At 45.2% G+C, this 21,686-nt stretch overlaps 1 protein-coding gene across 3 annotated transcripts in view; it reads right to left on the reverse strand.

Annotated features, from left to right (window-relative positions):
* Nucleotides 1-21,686, reverse strand: part of rasgrf1 (Ras protein specific guanine nucleotide releasing factor 1) — a 415,815-nt gene that overhangs the window by 61,746 nt on the left and 332,383 nt on the right. For 2 of the 3 annotated variants that reach the window (XM_053623247.1, XM_053623249.1), the window contains exon 15: nucleotides 18,214-18,572. In XM_053623247.1, the coding sequence (XP_053479222.1) occupies nucleotides 18,214-18,572 (359 nt within the window). The remainder of the gene's footprint in view (nucleotides 1-18,213; nucleotides 18,573-21,686) is intronic. The other variant, XM_053623248.1, reaches the window with a different exon arrangement.

A 21,686-nucleotide genomic window follows, 5' to 3' on the forward strand; every position in this document is an offset into this window, starting at 1 on the left:
TAAAAATCTGGTACCAGTTCAGGAAGAATTTTAAAATTTGTTTCCGCGTCTGCCTTAGCTCCGTTACTGAAAAATCACTATCCATATTGGGCCCAAAGTGTCAAAATTTTGTGTGGCCACCATTATTTTCTAGCACTGCCTTAACCCTCTTGGGCATGGAGTTCACCGGAGCTTCACATGTTGCCACTGGAGTCCTGTTCCACTCCTCCATAACGACATCACGGAGCTGGTGGATGTTAGAGGCATTGTGCTCCTCCACCTTCCATTTGAGGATGCCTCACAGATGCTCAATAGGGTTTAGTCCATCACCTTCACCCTCAGCTTCTTTAGCAAGGCAGTGGTTATCTTGGAGTTGTGTTTGGGGTCGTTATCATGCTGGAATACTGCCCTGCAGCCCAGTCTCCGAAGGGAGGGGATCATGCTCTGCTTCAGTGTGTCACAGTACATGCTGGCATTCATGGTTCCCTCAATGAACTGTAGCTCCCTAGTGCTGGCAGCACTCATGCAGCCCCAGACCATGACACTCCCACCACCATGCTTGACTGTAGGCAAGACACACTTGTCTTTGTACTCCTAACCTGGTTGCCACCAAACATGCTTGACACCATCTGAACCAAATAAGATTATCTTGGTCTCATAATCCATGTCCTTAGTCTGCTTGTCTTCAGCAAACTGTTTGTGGACTTTCTTGTGCATCATCTTTAGAAGAGGCTTCCTTCTGGGACGACAGCCATGCAGACCAATTTGATGCAGTGTGCGGTGTATGGTCTGAGCACTGACAGGCTGACCCCCCACCCCTTCAACCTCTGCAGCAATGCTGGCAGCACTCATACGGCTATTCACTGAGGGAACCATGAATGCCAACATGTACTGTGACATACTGAAGCAGAACATGATCAGTATGCAGTATTCCAGCATGATAACGACCCCAAACACACCTCCAAGACAACCACTGCCTTGCTAAAGAAGCTGAGGGTGAAGTTGATGGTCTGGCCAAGCATGTCTCCAGACCTAAACCCTATTGAGCATCTGTGGGGCATCCTCAAATGGAAGGTGGAGGAGCAAAGGGTCTCTAACATCCACCAGCTCCGTGATGTCGTCATGGAGGAGTGGAAGAGGACTCCAGTGGCAACCTGTGAAGCTCTGGTGAACTGCTGGCCCAAGAGGGTTAAGGCAGTGCTGGAAAATAATGGTGGCCACACAAAATATTGACACTTTGGGCCCGATTTGGACATTTTCACTTAGGGTGTACTCACTTTTGTTGCCAGTGGTTTAGACATTAATGGCTGTGTGTTGAGTTATTTTGAGGGGACAGCAAATTTACACTTTTATACACTCTGTACACTCACTACTTTGCATTGTAGCAAAGTGTCATTTCTTCAGTGTTGTCACATGAAAAGATATAATCAAATATTTACAAAAATGTGAGGGGTGTACTCACTTTTGTGAGATACTGTATATAAATATATTAATTTTACACACATTATATACATATACACACACACACACACACACACACACATATATATATATATATATATATATATATATATCAGTGCATCCAGAAAGTATTCACAGCGCTTCACTTTTTCCACATTTTGTTATGTTACAGCATTATTCCAAAATGGATTAAATTCATTATTTTCCTCAAAATTCTACAAACAATACCCCATAATGACAACGTGAAAGAAGTTTGTTTGAAATCTTTGCAAATTTATTTAAAAATAAAAAACAAAAAAAGCACATGTACATAAGTATTCACAGCCTTTACCATGACACTCAAAATTTAGCTCAGGTGCATCCTGTTTCCACTGATCATCCTTGAGATGTTTCTACAACTTGATTGGAGTCCACCAGTGGTAAATTCAGTTGATTGGACATGATTTGGAAAGGCACACACCTGTCTATATAAGGTCCCACAGTTAATAATGAAGTCCAAGGAATTGTCTGTAGACCTCCAAGACAGGATTGTATCGAGGCACAGATCTTGGGAAGGGTACAGAAACAATTCTGCAGCATTGAAGGTCCCAATGAGCACAGTGGCCTGTGTAAATACTAATGGAAATTCAGTGAGAACTACTCTGACATTGCATGACCACTGACCTCTCTCCTCAAGAAAGACAGCCCATTTCTGTGACATCAGAATCCACCGAACCTCTGTAACCAGAACAGAAAACCACAAATACTTTGAGGAGAATGTTTGGCAAAACATGCCATGTTGATGGTTGCTCATACAATCACCAGGGCAACTTAAAGGTTGAAGCAGGCATTCTGTCTGAACTGTAGCCTCTCCCAACCTCTACACTTCAAATTGGGCTCAAGTTCATCGCAATACGATGGCTATCCTCATCACCCTCCATGGCTTATAACATCAAAGAACTACTCATCTGTATTGACTCAAACTATGACTGACTCAGCTTCACATGACAACTACCAGGATAGAAGCGAAATGGGTTAAAAACATCCAACAACAGACCAATAAAACACCACAATCTATTCCAAGTGTGAAATGCTATTGTCATAGAAAATGGCATGCTAATATATTGGAAAAATGTCTGTGGCCACTCATGACAACCAGGGCAAGACAAGGACTACAATGACCAAACCAATGGACATCTGGGATAAAGTCTGGTACTACAGCTTTGCACCACCCTGTCAAATGGCTTTCCATCACTTGTGAAAAAAGTTTCTGCCTTACTGGACCAGACCCCATGAGATAATATATATGCTCTCACCCATTGTCTACAGGATCAAGGTCAGCTGAGGGAGCGAGGTGCCAATCCTCAAATGGGTCCACCAGAATCAGATTAAGAGGCACTGGGGTTCCAATGAACTAGAAAGGGGGGGGGGGGTGGGCAAGGACAGGTTGACATGGCTCAAACCATCAATAACCTACACCATACTTACACACAGTTTAAACAACTAGCATAGCACATTCAGCTATCTTCTTGTGGAGTAAAACTCACAGTTTAGATGAGCATGCAACACATTTAAAACTGACCAGGTATATATAGTAGCCCGACTTCAAAATAGGCAAAACCTACCATTAAGTAGAATTTTATTCTTTTGACATTGTGTGGCTCTGGCTTTCTTTGACAGTGGCTACTGTCAATGTCATTCCTCTCTTCTCTTTCTCTCTCATTTACCTTTTTCTTCCCCTAGTACATCAAAGAGAATATGAAAAAGAGGCCATTTCCCTGTTTAAAGCTTCAAAGACTCCCCAAGAATAATGGAATAATAAAGGAATAATAATTAAAATAATTTAATTAATCAATCACTATAATGATATAGAGTATCATTAAGCTCCCCATTGTCCCCTGAACTTATTACAGCCCTGAACCAGTATTTCACCATAATAGATTTGTTATATTGTTGTTTGTATGTTGTGTCTGCTGGGCTTGATGTTTTCCAGTGCTCCCCGATGTCTTCACCTTAAACATTGCTAATTGAAGGCGGGATGTGTAGGATTCCGAGTTGCACAAAGCAGCACAAATAACAAACATCACAGGAACCATAAAACCATGAGCCCATACTCAGACATTGAGGAGCCAAGTTAATTACAGCTTGTTTGCTGACTGCTGGATTTTAAATGTCCTGTGAACAATCAGCAAGTGATAGGAAAGATTTGATGTAAGGATGAACCTTTGCAGAATCGCAAGCCTCTGTCAAACTCATTGATTTAGGACAGTTGCTGAGAGTAGATGGCTGGCTTACAGGATAAAAATCCTGACCATCAGCCATAAAACTGGTAACTTCAGGAAAAGGGGGTGACTCACACAGAGAGGCCCCAAGAACAAACAACACGTGTCTCACAAAACACGACCATTTGTTCTCTCACCCATGAACACAAAGCTCACCCTGTTCTTATCACAATTCACACATTCTACAGACTGCTTCAGAACACTCCATATAGCCTCCAGGAATAATGTCTGTGAAAAAATGATACATTAACAATTGCATTCACTTATTTTCTTCCATGTTTTATGCTGTACTTATCAGGCTTATAGCCACCAAGTTGCCATTAGTCATTTGATTGTTTAACATGCATGATTATGATTGATTATGAACATAGTTGCTGTGATTGATTATTAGTAATGTGTTAACAGTGGCCAACAAATCTCAGTATGCATGTTGAGTGATTTTCTGAAAGAGGAGAGTAAGGAAATTTGGGTAGAATGTCATTATGTGTATGTATTAACATTTGGGACTAAAAATCGGTTGGGTCTAAAAATCCACACTATATAAAAGAAGAAAGAAAAGGCATGAAATTATGTAACCACAAAGACAATGCACTGAGTACAATTATTGGTGGAGAACGTAGATACTAGGGATGTCACGAGAACCGATACTTCGGTACCAAGTCGGTACCAACATTCTTAAAACGTGATGGTACTTGTTTTTCTGCACTAGCTTTAGAACCGATTCTAATGGAGGTACCAAAGTTGCAATTCTTCCAGACCTGATGGGGGCAGCAAATACGCGCAAGTGTTTTACATTTACATATATTCACTTAGCCGATGCTTTTATCCAAAGCGACTTACAAATGAGAAAAATACAAGCAAAGCGATGTATCAAGCAGAGAACAATACAAATAGTGCTACCATACAAGATTCATTAATTGAGTTCCAGAAAAGCAAAGTGCACAGAGTAGAGGTGTAAGTGCCAAATTTTTTTTTTTTTTTTTTTTTTTTTTATGAGTTGGTTAGGTGTTCACGGAAGAGGTGGGTCTTTAGCTGTTTTTTGAAGATGGTGAGAGATTCTGTGGTCCAGATTGAGGTTGGAAGCTCATTCTACCACTGAGGAACAGTTAGTGTGAAGGTTCTGGAAAGGGACCTTGCGCCACGGTAAGTGGGAACTACTAAACGTCGGTCGCTAATCGATCGCAGATTGCGTGAGGGAACGTAAGCCTTCAGGAGAGAGTCGAGGTAGGAGGGTGCTGTACCAGACAAGGTCTTGTAGGTGAGCATCAAGGCCTTGAATTTGATGTGGGCAGCTACAGGAAGCCAGTGGAGGGAGATGAAGAGGGGTGTGACATGGGTTCTCTTGGGCTGGTTGAAGACAAGGTGCGCTGCAGCATTCTGAATCATCTGAAGGGGTTTGATGGAGCTGGCTGGGAGGCCCGAAAGTAGTGAGTTGCAGTAGTCCAGTTTTGAGATAACAAGAGCCTGGACTAGTATCTGTGTAGCCTATTCGGTGAGGTAGGGTCGGATTTTCTTGATATTGTACAGGATGAACCTACAGGACCATGCTGTTCTTGAGATGTGGTCTGTGGTCTGTAAATGTCAAGCTTTCATCAAGAATCACCCCAAAGTTCCTGGCTGTCCTGGTTGGCTTGAGTGTGGTTGAGCCGAGCTGTACAGTAAGGTTGTGGTTGATTGAGGGACAGGCTGGGATGACGAGAAGCTCAGATTTTGCCAGGTTAAGCTTAAGATGGTGTTCCCTCATCCAGACCGAGGTGTCGGACAGGCAAGCAGAGATGCGGGCAGAGACGGATGGATCGTCAGGCTGGAAGGACAAATAGAGCTGGGTGTCATCAGCATAGCAATGATATGAGAAGCCATGAGACTCAATCACCTGCCCTAGAGATGTAGTGTAGATAGAAAAGAGGAGTGGACCCAGAACTGACCCCTGTGGAACGCCAGTTGTGAGTTGCTGAGTTTTAGAAATACCTCCTCTCCATGATACCTTGAAGGATCTGTCAGAGAGATTGGATTCCACCCAGCGCAGAACCGTTCCAGTGATGCCCAGGCTGGAGAGAGTTGTGTCGAAAGCAGCAGAGAGGTCAAATAGGATGAGGACAGATGATCTAGAGGTTGCTCTTGCTAGTCGTAAGGCTTCAGTGACGGAAAGCAGAGCAGTCTCCGTGGAGTGATTGCTCTTAAAGCCAGACTGCTTGGTGTCCAGGAGGTTGTTCAGTGTGAGAAAATTGGACAGTTGATTAAAAACGGCTCTTTCAAGAGTTTTGGAAAGAAAAGGGAGGAGGGAAACAGGTCTGTAGTTGTCAGGGTTAAGTGATGGTTTTTTAAGCAGTGGGGTAACCCGGGCCTGCTTAAATGAGGTAGGGTATGTGCCAGTAGAGAGGGATGTGTTAAAGATGTGTGTGAGTGCAGGTAATAGTGTGGGAGAGATGGACTGAAGAAGGTGAGAAGGGATAGGGTCAAGAGGACAGGTGGGACGGCTAGAGAGGAGGAGTTTAGAGACATCAGTCTCTGAGAGGGGAAAGAAGGAAATCAGTTGGGAGTTACATGGAGGAGGAGCCAGTCTATGCATGTCTGGGCTTGAGAACTGGTTCCTGATTGATGTAACCTTGTTGGAAAAGAAAGTCATCTGCAGTGAGAGAGGTAGGGGAAGGGGGAGGAGGGGACAGAGAAGAGAGGAAAAGATTTTGAAGAGAGTCCGGGTGTTGGGAGAACTACCAATCTTCTCTTGGTAGTATGTGGCTTTAGCAATGGAGATGCTATTGGAAAAAGAGGAGAGAAGTGACTGGTAATTGTTTAGGTCAGTTGGGTTGTTAGATTTGCACCATTTCCTTTCAGATGCTGTTAGTTTGGCCTGGTTGTTACACAGAGCTTCTGAGAGCCAAGGGCTAGAGGGTGATGTGCGAGCAGGTCTGGAGGTTAGGGGGCAGATGCTGATGCTGTTTTAGTCGGTCCACAAGTGGTGAAGAAGAAGAGGAACGCCTACAAGCACACAGGAAAAATTACAAAAGATTAGCTTAGCTTAACAAGTTTAGCTCTGCCCCGACTCGTTGAGAGCAAAAGAGAGGAAAGCTAGTATCGGTTTCCAGTGTGCAACCGATGCTATTGTTCATTTCAAACAAAGCGAGGAAACACCTGGAATTTGGCGAAGCACCTGAAAGACGGTCCTATATTATGTTTGTTTGAGGCAGCTAGCATTGTTGCCATGAAACCAGCTAACGTTATGCTCCATGTAATGTTAGCGATAGCCTGTTATTTGTTAACAACGCTAATACATTGCAATGTTATAAACTACCTCCGAATGGGCCACCATGCATCGCCATTCAGCCCGTGTCCTGTCAGCAAAATATAGCCTAATGTCACTAATAATTATTCAAATGTTCATGTTTTTAATAAATCTTTTTTGGCCTGCCACCATATCAGTGAATTTAAACTAACGCTTGCATTCAGATTATAAGGTGTGTGTGTGTCTGTGTGTGTGCGCGCTGTGAGTGTGAGAGCGCGTGCGCATTTAGGAGTGCACCTCTACTCATTGTCAGACAGTGTTTGATAACTAAAATTCGCCCCCCGCTCTCTCTCTCTCTCTCGCTCTCTCTCTCTTTGCCAGTATCAGCCAGAGGAGGATGTCCTCCAGGAGAGTTTTTAATTTAATTTTTTTTTATTTTATTTTCATACCACACTGTGGTATCGACTTTGGTATGGAGTATCTTGTACTTTTGGTGGTATCGGTACCAACTACTAGATTTTTGGTATCGTGACATCCCTAGTAGATACACCCTGCCTTAACATTATTCTGATTAAAGCAAATACTTCGGGGTCAGCCCAACTATAAAGGGTTAAAACCACTGGACACCATGGAAACAATGAGTTCTTGCCAATCAACATCTTCGGAGAGTCCTCATCCATTAACAACTTCAAGAGTTCTCAGGAACTCAGGAAACTAAGGAAACATTGGCAACCATCAAGAGAGAGCCCATCCTTCAAGACCGTTCTCTCTCTCTCTTCCGCCGACCCTGAGCCTCAGCTGAGCCTGCAACAGTCTGTTCCTGCTAAACTTCCTGACTGTAGTCATGAAAGTGTCAAGGACCACCCCTCTGCTAATCAGCTGTGCTGCTGCAATGCGTCTACAAGACTCCACTGGCATGAGCTTCACTCCATTTTTCATCCTGATTGGTCTATGGAGATGGAACTCAAAAGCAACCAGACCACTGATAAATCCACATCATGGGGCACCCCCGAGACAACGATGTAATGATAGAATCCCCATCTAGATCAACTTAAAAGCAAGTAGAGTCCCTCCATATCCTAGTCAAGCTGGTGTATTTAATAGAGTCCTTCAAAAGGAAGCAAAGATCAAATTAATTGCTGATGGCTTGTTCAGGTCGAGGTCTAAGAACAGCATACAGTGTTGAAACTAGGGAGCCATTCATTCTGATTTTAATGGCAAGTATCTGGTGTCTATATTTATGATTTACTGTCTTAAGCTGCCCAATGTTGTTACTGTTATCATAATTTGTGTTTAACATCAAGACCTTACTACCGGTGGAAATGGAAGTAATTTCCATTTCCACCAAAGATACATTAAGTTCAACTTATTGGTGGACAAATAGTTGATCAGCTGATAAAATGTCCCCACAGTACTAATTATATATATGTATATGTGTGTGTGTGGGACTGACGCGACACCGGCCAACCGGCGGACCCAACGGAGAAACTCCACCACTCAGGCGACGGCGGAGGAGGATAAAAGGGCGCGCTTCCGGCCGTACGAGAGAAGAGAATACCGTAGCGACAAGACGGACTCCGTGCGTAATTTCCAGCGACATAGCGACTCGCAATCACCGAGCACGACGGTAACCTCACGCCCCACGCTAATCTCTCTCTCTCTCTCTCTCTCTCTCCCCACAAAAGGTGCAAGCGCGGACGAGATCGCCGGGTGGTGAGAGTCCCACCTACGGAGGACGCCGGCCCGGGAAAAACCCTCGCCCCCGTCTCGGGAATCCCGCCTCCGCCACGAGTAGGCTACACCGGCAGTCACGCCTCCACAAGCCCCGCACTCATCCCCTCACAACCCACTCACTTCACCCTTGCACCAATAAACCACCGTTTGTGAACGTTCTTCTGCCTCCTGTGGGTCTGTACGCCGCCCTTCCCCGGGCTAATTCCTCACACTGGTGGAGGATGCAGGCATAGCACAGACTCGCCTACCACAAACAAACAAACAAAACAAAAAAAAAAAACAAAAAACCAGAGAGAGAGGAAACCCCCCCCCCACAAAATGGACCACACCCTGCGACACCTGCTGGAGACAAGCCTCCAGCAGCACGCTGTGACGCAGCAGCTCGCCGAGAGCCTTCAGGTCGCCACACAGACACTGATCACCATGAGGACTGAGACCCCCGCCGCCTCCGTGCCTCTCCCCGACGCAAGTAGCGAGACCCGCCGCCTACTACCCCCCCTCGGCCCCGAAGAGGACCTCGAGGCGTACGTCGAAGCCTTCGAGAGTATCGCCCGCCGAGAGGGGTGGGACCGTGACAACTGGCCACGCGCCCTTGGTCCACGGCTCACGGGAGAGGCCCGAACAGCCTACTATGCCCTCGAGCCGGAGGAGGCCGTGGACTACCTGGCGACGAAGGAGGGAGTCCTGGCATGGTGTGGCCGAACCCCTGGCCAGGCTGCTACTGAATTCCATCACTGGGTTTATCGACCAGGGGCCCGACCACGTTGCCAGATGAACGCCCTCATCCGGACCACAAAACGATGGCTCCGGCCGGATCGGCATACCGCCTCAGAGGTGGCGGAGAAGGTAGCGGTCGACCGTTTCCTGAGGGCGCTACCCCGGGCAGAGAGACAGGCCGTGGGGGCACACGCCCCAACTACGCCCCAGGAACTCCTAACTGTCCTGGAGCGAGCCTTGGCCACCCTGGAGCTCGACCCCGGGGAGCAGCAGCACCTCGATTGGCCCCCCGGTGCCCCGGGCCCCCGGTCCGACCGCCAGACCCGGCCCCGCACCTGGAGGAACCCCCAGAGGGCGCCCACTTGTGAACACCCCCGAGACGAGCCCATGCCTACAGAGCCGGAGAGGGAAGCCGCCCGGCTGCTTACAAAACCATGGCTGGCAGGCTGCGCCCTCCATCAGCAGCAACCGCCGGAGGCGCCCTCCTTGACGGTCTGGGTCGAAGGGAGACCAGTAACCGCCCTGCTGGACACCGGGAGCACGGTGACCCTCGCCCGGCCCTCCATCCTGCCTGAGGAGCGCCGCCCAAGGGGGACGCTCACCGTGACCTGCGTCCATGGGGACACCCGGGAAGTCCCCTCAGCCGAGGTCCAGATCCGGGGCGAAGCCGGCACCTGGCCCCTCCAGGTCGGAATCATCCCCGAACTCCCCGTGCCCCTCCTCCTGGGACAAGACTGGCCAGGATTCCTGGTGGTACCGAGAGCCGAGCCCCGGAGATTGCGGCGACATACGAAGGGGACCCCGGCCCGGCCGGCCTACCTGGCCCAGGACAACGGAGAGGCCACCACAGAAGGTAAGACCCCCCAAGCTACTAACCCTCTGTCGTCTGTCCTTCCCCAGGTGAACCGAGAGGGGAAGTTCGGCCGGGAGCAGAAGGAGGACGACTGGCTGAAGCACTGCTGGGCTCAGGTGCGGGTGATAGAGGGGGTCAACCAGAGTCCAGACCTGAGGCTCCCCACATCGTACTTCCTCGTCCGAGGGGGGCTCCTCTACCAACGGGCCTGCCGCCGCAGGGAGCAGGTGGACCTACTGGTGGTGCCCCGACCCAAGACGGCCGTCTTATTACACCTTGCCCACACCCATCCGCTCGGCGGCCACCTGGGGGCCCGAAATACCCTGGAGAAGCTGCAGGACTGCTTCGTGTGGCCCGGGATGGACGCGGAGGTCCGGGCCTTTTGCCAACAGTGCCCGCAGTGCCAGCGCACGGCCCCGCGGAGGCCCCCGCCGGCGCCCCTGATCCCCCTGCCCATTATCGGCGTCCCGTTTGAGCGAGTGGGCATGGATCTCGTGGGGCCCCTACCCAAGTCTGCCCGGGGCCATGAATACATCCTGGTCCTCGTCGACTACGCCACGCGGTACCCTGAGGCGGTGCCGCTCCGCAAGGCCACCTCGTAAAACATCGCCAGGGAGCTGGTACTCCTCTTCAGTCGAGTGGGGATCCCCAAGGTCGTTCTGACCGACCAAGGTACGCCTTTTGTCTCGAAGCTAATGGCGGATTTGTGTCGTCTGTTGCAGGTGAAGCACCTCCGGACGTCGGTCTACCACCCCCAAACCGACGGGCTGGTCGAGAGGTTCAATCAGACCCTCAAGCGGATGCTGCGCCGGGTGGTGGACGAGGAGGGGAGGAACTGGGACCTCCTCCTCCCCTACGTACTTTTCGCCGTTCGGGAGTGCCCCCAGGCGTCCACGGGCTTCACGCCCGGGAAAAACCCTCGCCCCCGTCTCGGGAATCCCGCCTCCGCCACGAGTAGGCTACACCGGCAGTCACGCCTCCACAAGCCCCGCACTCATCCCCTCACAACCCACTCACTTCACCCTTGCACCAATAAACCACCGTTTGTGAACGTTCTTCTGCCTCCTGTGGGTCTGTACGCCGCCCTTCCCCGGGCTAATTCCTCACAATATATATATATATATATATATATATATATATATATATATTAGTACTTGGGCACTAAATAAAGTACTAATAAAGTCTTAGGCACCTTTTTGTTTATACAAACTTTGTCATAGATTTTTATTTTATGACTTTTACCTTATAGAGTCAGTATAAAAATATTTTAGATTTCCAAACATTAGTTTTCCAGCACAAAGTGAAATGTTACAGAAAATGTTTGTATGTCAGTAAAGAAAGCAGCATATTACATATGAGACCATGTTTCAGACAAAAAAACATAATGAAGGCTGCTGGGATTTGCATGCTAAAATAAGAAGCAAGTGCGACAGGAAAAGTCTCCATAAAAATTGTGTCTGCTGCAAGATGCTAAGTATAACTTACCAGCTAATTTCCTCATGTCAGGTCAACTCCCGCATCCACTGCCAACTACGTTTCCCAAAACACACCGTGGCCTACAAATATGGCCACCCAAGACTACACTCCCCAGCAATCATGGACTTTGTCACATTCATAGTAACCTGATCACTAATGGCACACACTTGAACATAATCACCACACACTATATAAAGCCTCACAAACCTTCATTCACTCAGCATGTATCTGCATGAATTTACCAGTCATGTTTTCCTGTTTATTGTGGTTCTGCTCTTGTTTGCTTCTTGTTTGTGATTTTTGATTTTGTTTGCTGATCATCTGACCTTTGCCTGTTTTTGTATTATGTTCATGAACACTGTTTTGGATTTGTTTTCCCATCACCTCATTAAACTTCAAGGTACACTTGTATCCACTTCAGCCTCGACCTTGACAGATTACCTTCAGAATGGATGCAGCAGGAGAATCAGATTTGCACCATGGTCTTTCAGCCCAGGGCCATCTGATGGGAGAGCAGAAACAATGCCTGGCTATTCTTGACACAAAATTCAATCGCCTTTCACAAGTCCTTACTTCCACAGCGGTGCTTCATGCTCCTGTTTCTACTCCCAGTGCAATGAAGCTGGCTTTGGACAAGTTCGCCAGCGATGCTTCCTTGTGCAAGGGATTCATTCTGCAATGTTCACTATACTTTGCTAGCCATGAGGGGATGTCTGAGGCACAGAAAATCACTCACTTCATAAATATGCTGACTGGCAAAGCACTAAAATGGGCCACAGCTGTATAGTTGAAAGAAGAGCCGACAACTTCCTATGAGAGGTTTATGAAACTGTTCTGTTGAGTGTTTGATCACTCACCAGAGGGCAAGGAGGTAGGAGAGCAACTCCTGACAATAAACCAGGGTTCCTGTCAAGTGGCTGAGTTTGCCATTAAGTTTCACTTGCTATCAGCCGGAAGCAGGTGGAACGACAGCTCTCAAAACCACTTTTTTTCTCAAAGCTCTTTTGCCATGGTCTCCACCTGGTATTGCTCACCAAAATGTTTGACTCCCTTATCCACCTTGCTGTCTGCGTTTATAACCTGTTTCATAAACAATGTCTGTTCTGGGAAGAGATAAGCTCTCAGGGAAGAGTTGTTTCTTCTGAACCCATGCAACTGGGGTGCACCAAGATTAGTGAGGGGTAAAGAGAGAGAAGGCGCTGTGAATGTCAGTTTTTCTACTTTGGTCAGCCTAACCACTATGTGGGACATTGCTCCCTCCATGCTTGATCCTCAGCCACGCCCAGCCCATCCGAGATCAGAAACAACTCTCCTCACTCTCCAAAGGTAAATCATTTTCACTCTTTCTCACCAATCATTCATACTGCAAGCGAGAATACAATTCTCAGATGGTGTCTGTTTTGGCAGCACTGTTCAACTCTGGGTACGCAGGCAAATTCATTGACCAAGAAACTGAACATGCTCCATATCCTCACACTAGCTCTGCAACACCCCCTCAGTATCCAAGCCATTGATGGAGGACCTTTCAGCAATGCGACCATCACTCACAGTACACAGCCCCATTTCCGCCAAGGCAGTGCACTGCATCAGGAACTCATTTCCTTTCAGGTCACCCATACCACTAGGAACACCATCATTCTGGGGTTTCCATGGATGCAACTATATGAGCCACAAATATCATGGACTGATGTGAAAATCATTCACTGATCATCCTACTGCCACAACCACTGTCTCCAGCTACCTCAATTCATGATTGCATTGTAACAGTATGCAATCATGCATAGAATCATGCACCACTCTATATCCCACCAGAATATCATGATCTTCATGAAGTCTTCAGTAAATACAAGGATAGCCGTCTGCCTCTGCATCAACCTTATGACTGTGCCATTGAGCTCCTGCCAGGAGTCACTCCCAAATGTAACTGGATTTACCTGCTTTCCTCACCAAACAACAGGCTATAGAGGACTATATTCAGGAAGCATTACAACAGGTGTACATCAGACCCTCCACAGCTCTGGCCTCAGCTGGCTTCTTTTTTGTGAAGAAGAAAGGGGGAGGTCTCAGACCCTGTATCGTTTATTGGGGCCTTAAGCAAGTACAGTCAAATACAGATACGCATTACCACTGGTCCCCTTAGCCCTCGCAAAGTTGTGTTCAGCTCAAATCTTCAGCAAACTTGACCTCAGGAGTGCATTAAATCTGGTATGGACTCGGCGGGGAAGTGAGCTTTAGATAATGCCTCTGGTCACTATGAATATTATGTAATGCTGTATTGGCTTTCTTGTGCCCCCTCAGTGTTCCAATGTCTCCTCAACAACGTCCTATGGGGCATACTGGGGAAAAAAAACATCATACCTTAAATTGACAATATTTTGATGTACTCTCCAACAGCGTTGAGTGGGTAATCATGGACCAAGCCAAGGTGTCTGCTGTTGCTGAGTGGTCCACACCCAAATCAGTGAAGGAGTTTTTTACAGATGGTTCATCCAGGGTTCAGCTCAGAAGACCATCCCCTACCAATCTATCCTCAGGAAAGGGGACAAACCTTTAGCCTGGAATGATGCAGCCTAAGAGGCATTCAGCAGGCTTATGACCAACTTCACCACAGCCCCAATCCTGAAACATCCAGATCCTTCACAACCCTTCATGGTTGAGGTAGATGCCTCCAAGATGGGTGTGTGAGCCGTGTACTCACAGAGATCTGGTGACAAACCCAAACTCTCCCCTGTGGCATACATTTCCAGGAAGCTATCCCTTATGTAATGGAAATATGACATAGGGAACAGGGAACTACAGTTAAGCTGGTCTGATCATAGGAATCTGGAGTACCTCAAGTCAGCCAAGTGTTTAAACCCTCACCAAGTCTGATGGGCCCTATTCTTTTGCTAGATTTCAGTTCACCCGGTCATACAGGCCTGGCTCCAAGAACACACGCACTCCCTCTCATGTTTACGTGCTGTGAGCCCCAAGGATGACATTGAGGAACAAATCCTTCCCCCTTCATGTTTCTTAAGGGCAGTAACATCAATCAAGAAGTAGCACACACTTCTCCACAGCAGGTTCCTAGTTTGAGCCCTCCCAACAAGTAATTTGTGCCCCCTGCCCTATGAGAAACTCATCACATGGGTGCACAATGTCATAGCCACAGGACACCCAGGGGCCCACAGAACATAACACTTGCTATAAGAAGTACTGGTGGCCCAACATGCTAAATGACATGCAATGTTTCATCTCCTTCTGCATTGCCTGTGCACAAGCCAAGGTCCCTCAAGCCTTGCTGGCCGGTAAGCTCACGTCTTTGCCCATGCTACAATGGCCTTGGTCCTACCTGGGCATGGATTTCATCCCAGACCTCCCAGAGTCCAACGGGAACACAGTCATCCTGTATACTGTATCTTGTTAAAATTCAAATGGCCTGCCCGTGCGCTGTCACTATGTAATGAGCAAATCTATGTTATCTACACAGCCTCTGTGTATACAAAGGTACTCCTATCTTTGGAAAGCTAAGATTCTTGTGATTCGATTGATAGAAACCGTTTTGAGATACAATCATAACAGCAGCTGCAATCAATGTCTCTGGCAGACCACCGATATACAAACAAACACTTACGAAATGGAGGCAACTCACCTTATATAAAGCCTCATAGTAATCCACTGATCAATAAAATCCTGACCAAAACAATTTTGTTACACTGGTAAAGGTCTGACCAATCCAATTATATGAAATATTTAGTCCATCTTTCAAAATAGACCAAAACCATGCATGTACTCCAAATGGCTCAAGAACAGCTTTAATTTTACTTTGGGTATGCCTTGGCTAAGCATTTTAGGCTAATTTTACTAGCACTTTACAATATGAGAATATACAGAAAAATGCTCTAGCAAGATGCTTACAGGTTTGATTATATTTAAAGATATCCCCTGTATCACAGCACACAAGAACTAGAAAATTACAGCCAAAAGCAGCACAGTGTGGCATTCTTTTCCTGTTGTGGGGCTAGTGGTAATTATTTTGAGTGCTCAAGTGCAACTATTTTACATCATCGTCTCACTGCATTATGCATGTCACGTAATGGCAGCCTCCGTAGGTTAAAATTTGTATTAAACATTAAGGAATTTTAAAGTAATTAACATGTTTCATGTGTTTCTAACAACGTTTTTTAGTAGGAGAGAGCAATTATTGCGTGTTAAGGTTTACAGGTCTTCATAGTCATGGTTCCTTTGAAAATTGGGATAAATAGAAACCACATCATTTGCTGTTCCCCATCATGTTCCCCATGTCTCAATAGGGTTTTCCCTATTTAAATGATAACACAGGCAGAAGCCCAGTGGGGTGGTGGATGTGATTTAAGAAAACTGAGAGAATGGTCCAACGTGCAGTAAAAATTAAGTTCAGTACACCTTAGATCTGTGAATTTCCACACAGTGGGCCACTCATAGTGGGAGAATTTACTTCAGGCTCAGGAGAGCCACCAATGACTCTCTAATAGACACTCCCAACTAAGACAGTTTGCACTGGCAGATAAAGTCTTAAGTTTCGTTCTCACCTCTAGCTCAAAATTATTTGCAAGCAACAAGGAGAGTGGAAGAAGTCAACTATGAGGTTTTGCACAGAGACTGGGGGAACTCAACAGGTACAGTGGTACTTGAAAGTTTGTGAACGCTTCAGAATTTTCTACATTTCTGCATAAATATGACCTACCATTACATATCCTTGAGTAGCAAAAGCATGTGAACCTTTGCTTTCAGCATCTGGTTTGACCCCCTTCTGCAGCAATAACTGCAAAAAATGTTTTTGGGTTTCCTAATATTAACTGCTTGCTTCAGGTCCTTCCACAACATTTCTATTGCATTAAGGTCAGGACATTGGCTTGGTAATTCCAAAACATTAACTTTATTCTTCTTTAACCATTTTTGGTAGAATGACTTGTGTGCTTAGGGTAATTGACTTGCTGTATGATCCATTTTCTCTTGAGATTCAGTTCATGGACAGATGTCCTGACATTTTCCTTCAGGGTTTGCTGATATAATTCAGAATTCATTAATCCATCAATGATGGCAAGCTGTCCCAGCCCAGATGGGACAGGCCCAAACCATGATACTACCATCCCATCTTACACAGATGGGATAAGGTTCTTATGCTGGAATGTAGTGTTTTCCTTTCTCCAAACATAACACTTTTCTTTTAAAACAAAAAGTTCTAATTTGGTCTCATCTATCCAAAAAACATTTTTCAATAGCCTCCTAGCTTGTCTACATGATCTTTGAACTACAGCCAGGCAGCAATGTTCTTTTTGGAGAGTTGTGGCTTTCTCCTTCCATTGTTGTTGTTGAACAGAGGTCCTAGCTCAATGATGGTCGGATCAAAATGGCATAATAAGCAAAAGTAGTTTTTTTTTTTTAAAAAAAGAGGAACTAGAAAAAAGGGTGACCTTAAAAGTAATATATGTATATGTGTGTGTGTATATATGTGTGTGTGTATATATATAAAGACTTAAATGGGTGTGGAAATCACCCAGAAATCAAGTGTATTGGTATTTAGGCAACCTAGGGGTGTTTCCATTGTTTGAAAGGGAGCCCCGTAACTGTTTTTTTTTTTTTTTTTTTAGATCACTTTGGGACGTCTCACTGTGTGGATCTTGCCTGGTGGACAATAAATTGGACCCTTTCTTTTCTCACTCATGGTTCTTTGTGTTTTTCTTCATCCACAAGCTGATCTAATGTAAGTATTTGACTTTGAAACTTATTAGTGTTTAACATTTGGAAAAAAAAAAAAACATTGTACAGTGTTCTCCTGGTGGTGGACTCACATTAACATTAGCCAGTGTGAGCGAGGCCTTTAGTTGCTTAGAAGCTATTGTGTGTTCCTTTGTGACCTCGTGGACTATTACATATTTTGCTCTTGGTTGACCACTGCTGATGAGGGTAACAATAGTCTTGGATAAATACTGGATCATTTTCCTCAATAAATAAGTGACCAATAAATATGTGACTTTGTCACAGCTCTAGATAAGATGTCAGCAGCCTTCAAGTACCTTCAATACTTCTGTCCTAAGCTGTCTGAGGCAAGGCCAAAGCCAGTGTGTCGTATCACAGCAAACCAGGGACTCCATTTCCCAGAATGCACCACCAACTGCAAACATGGCCGAAGAGAACTACACTACACCTTTTAAGTTCTAATCAGAGACACCTGTTCCCAATTACACTCACAATCACACCACACATAAAAGAGATCGTTTGAATACAATGTCTTTGTGAAGTATATGCTCAGTTGCTAGGGTCTCTGTCGTTACAAAGTTTTCCAAGTGTTGATATTCTGGTTTTGACTTTGTTTACTCCATTGACCTCGATTCTTTGCCTTGCCTGTTTTTACATGTTTGCCTGATCATATGACCCTTGTTTGTTGAATGTTGTGGATTATCATAAATAATAAATAGAGAGGACACAATAGGTAACTAATCATTAAGTAAAGAGCGAGTGAAATTTGCCCTGGCACACACACTCACCTTGTTGCTCCTCTGCACGCTCAGATCTGCCCTCAGCCTCATCACTGATCTTGCTGGTGATAGGGCTGGACACATAGAGTTTGTTGATATCCAGTGTGGTCTTGCTGAAAGGTGTAATGGCTGAGTACATGCTGGCATATCCATTGGAGGAACAAGTAAGTGCAGCAAGGTCCAGTGCCTTGCCACCTGTGATGATGGGAATGTTGAGTGAGAGCTTGCGGCGCCTGTTTGGAGAAGAAGTCTTGCCAAGGGCCAGTGGAGGAGGTGAGGAGAACTTACGGCTGGCACGGGGTGACTTGGGTGGTTCACCATATATCAGCTTAGTATTCTGGCTGCTGGCGAAGAACAGCTCTAAAGAGCTGTACAATGAGAGAGAGAGAGAGGGGGAGAGAGAGAGATCGGGTGGCTGATATAAAAATTCTCAGTAAACATTTATGAAAATTTTTATGAAAAGTGCCAAACATACAGAAAACACACAAAGTTGTAGTGGGGGGCTGTTCAGCTGTTCAAATTGAAACAACTTTATATTACACATAAGTCATTATGGAACTTAGATGCCTGACAAATTAAAGGAAGGAACACCAAAAAGTGGTCAATATGATTTTGGGCCACCACAAGCTGTCCAAACAGCTCCAGTGTTCTTCAGCATAGAATCTTTAAGTCTCTGAAAATATACTGGAGGGATGCAACACCAAAAGATATTCCCTATACTGTTTTTTGGATGATGGTGGTCCCCATTTTCTCTTACAGTTGGTTATCTGCCAATTCCCACTCATTAGCTAGCTCTCCTATCTCCCACACAACACCTACCAACCAGGGAGGGTTAGGCCAAACACATTCTTCCTTGTGTTATGCCCCAGTCTACAGTTAGGGACAATAAGAGAACAAATTATGATTGGGGAAAAAAAGGTGAATGGAAAATGTACAGTGGCAAGAATATTTTGGTACAGGAATTGTAAAGTATGTGTGTGTGTGTGTGTGTGTATATTTTATATATATATAATATAAATGCAATGTGGATAATTACAGTCACCAGAAATCAGGTTCCCTGGTTGAGTAGTGGAATTGGAATGTACTGTATATACAAAATGTTTGCAAAATCTAACAAAAAAAAAACACAAATGACTATATACAGAACAGACATGAAAGATAAAGGGCACAGACTTATCTGAAAGTTCACACCAAAGCAAATGGGTCATACACCAAAAGTCAACCACAACAAGGAAATCACACAAGCAAATCATAGCAAATGAACACTAGGCTGTCAGTGTTCTGTCCAGTGGTGCCCTTATACTGGCGCATCAATGATGTAAGCACACCTGCAGGCAGTGGGGGGTGACATAGCTGGAACACGGAAGTAACACGGCAGCACCTGGACAGAGGACAAAACACGGAACACAGGCACACACACAGAAAAGGGGCTGAGCATAACACCCTGACCCACAAATGTGAAGCTTGTGCATGGGCTTCACCACTCTAATCTCCATACCCCAAGTAACTCCTCTAAAGGGCATCAGCCATGATGTATTCTGGACCCTTTTTGTGTACAATAGATAAATTGAAATCTTGTACAATGAGGGACCAATGCATAAACTGCTGGTTAGCATTACACATCTAGCATTAACACACTAAGGGGCTGTTGTCTGTAAAAATGGTAATGGGCAAAAGACTCCTACCCAGGTAGACTTCAAATTGCTGTAGTGCTAAATGTAAAGCAAGTGCCTCTTTCTGAACTGTGCTGTAATTAAGTTGGTGCCCCCCAAATTTTATAGACAAATAACTAATGGGATGATCAATCCCCTGACCATCCCTCTGAAGGAGAACGGAACCTGCCTTGTTCTGCTCCTATCCACCTCTAATTCAAAAGGCTTATCAGGTGACCAAAGTCAGGTGTGGCAAGAGCTGGGAAGCTGCATAACAATACTTTTATGGATTCAAAGTCTGACTGGCATTCAGGTGACCAAACAAGGGACATGCTCTGATGTAAAAGATTAGTAGAGCTGAGTATAAAAGAAGCAAAAGTAGAAGTCAGAGGCAAGTGGGGTAACTGGAACTTGCCAGTATTTTGTAAGCAGATACAGTTTAGTTACAAAGTTTGCAGAGCCTACACAGTCTACACATGTGTCAATACGGGGAAGGGGAAACAAGTCAGCCTTAGTGGCAACATTAACTTACCTATATAGTGGTGCTTGACAGTATGTGAAACCTTTAGAATTTTTTATATATCTGCCTAAATATGACCTAAAACATCATCAGATTTGGAAGTCCTAAAATTATATAAAGAGAACCCAATTAAACAAATGAGACAAAAAATATTATACTTGGTCATTTATTTATTGAGGAAAATGATCCAATATAGAAAATTCTAAAGGGTTCACAAACTTTTGAGCATGACGAATTGGGCTTCGGCACTAACAAACAGAGAACTGCACACTCTGGCTAGGAACAGTCAGAGCGTGTTCATTAAATAACCAGTCTCCTGTTTCATTATCACATGCTCATGGCCATTTACACAATATGGATGTTGTAAAATAGGAGAATATTCACCTACCTCACCATCATGCTCAATTAACACAATGTGAGAGGGAACATCTGAAAAAAGCAAGGGAATTCTTATAATTAAAGCTGTAATATCTCGCTAATTGTTGAGGGCAAAAGCTTTTCATGTAACTGGCTTAGCTATTCAGAATTTGTGAGGTGTGTGCAAAGAAGACAATTTCTTCCTAAATGAAGACCATCAAAATCAGGTGAGTTATTGGAAGCCAGAACATTAGAACACCTGCAGACAAAACAGCCGAGGGAGACGCTGACTCAGGGAGGGGTGCAAGTATGGTGGTACTTCTAAAGATTAATGTGACAAGTTTATGTTTTTGATCCGGAGTGTTAAAGATTTAATTAGTAGGACAGAGTTTTTCCTTAATCTCATAAGGACCAGTGAACCTGCCTTGGAGTGAGTACCCCACCACCACAATAATGCTAGAACCTAGTCTCCAACAGAAAATTAACACTCCACAGCCTTCCGATCATAGTGTCTTTTCATCCCTTCCTGTGATGAAAACGTCCAAAGCTTGTTTGGTTGTGCTGTGTGCAAGACTCAAATGCTCCCTGAGCAAACTGACATAATCTAACAGACAGTGGAGCAGGCAATAACCACTGCTCCTGCAATGCTTTTAATGGCAAAAAAAATGGAGTGTCCAAAGACATGCTCAGAAGGACTAAAATAAGTGCATTACTGTACAGCACCGCAAAGTGAAACAAACTGCACTGCCTCATCCCAATATTTTCCTAGCTCCAAGCAGTATGTCCTAATGGTGTACAGCTGCATCTCAAAAAATTTTAATAACATGTAAAAGTATTTTTTTTCTGTAATTTAATTCAAAAAGTCAAACTTTCATATACTCTAGATTCATTACACATAAACAGAAATATTTCAAGCCTTTTTTTGTTTTAATCTTGATGATTACAGCTTTCAG

This window comes from Ictalurus furcatus, chromosome 4 (assembly GCF_023375685.1).
Source record: "Ictalurus furcatus strain D&B chromosome 4, Billie_1.0, whole genome shotgun sequence".
NCBI classification, from domain to species: Eukaryota; Metazoa; Chordata; class Actinopteri; order Siluriformes; family Ictaluridae; genus Ictalurus; species Ictalurus furcatus.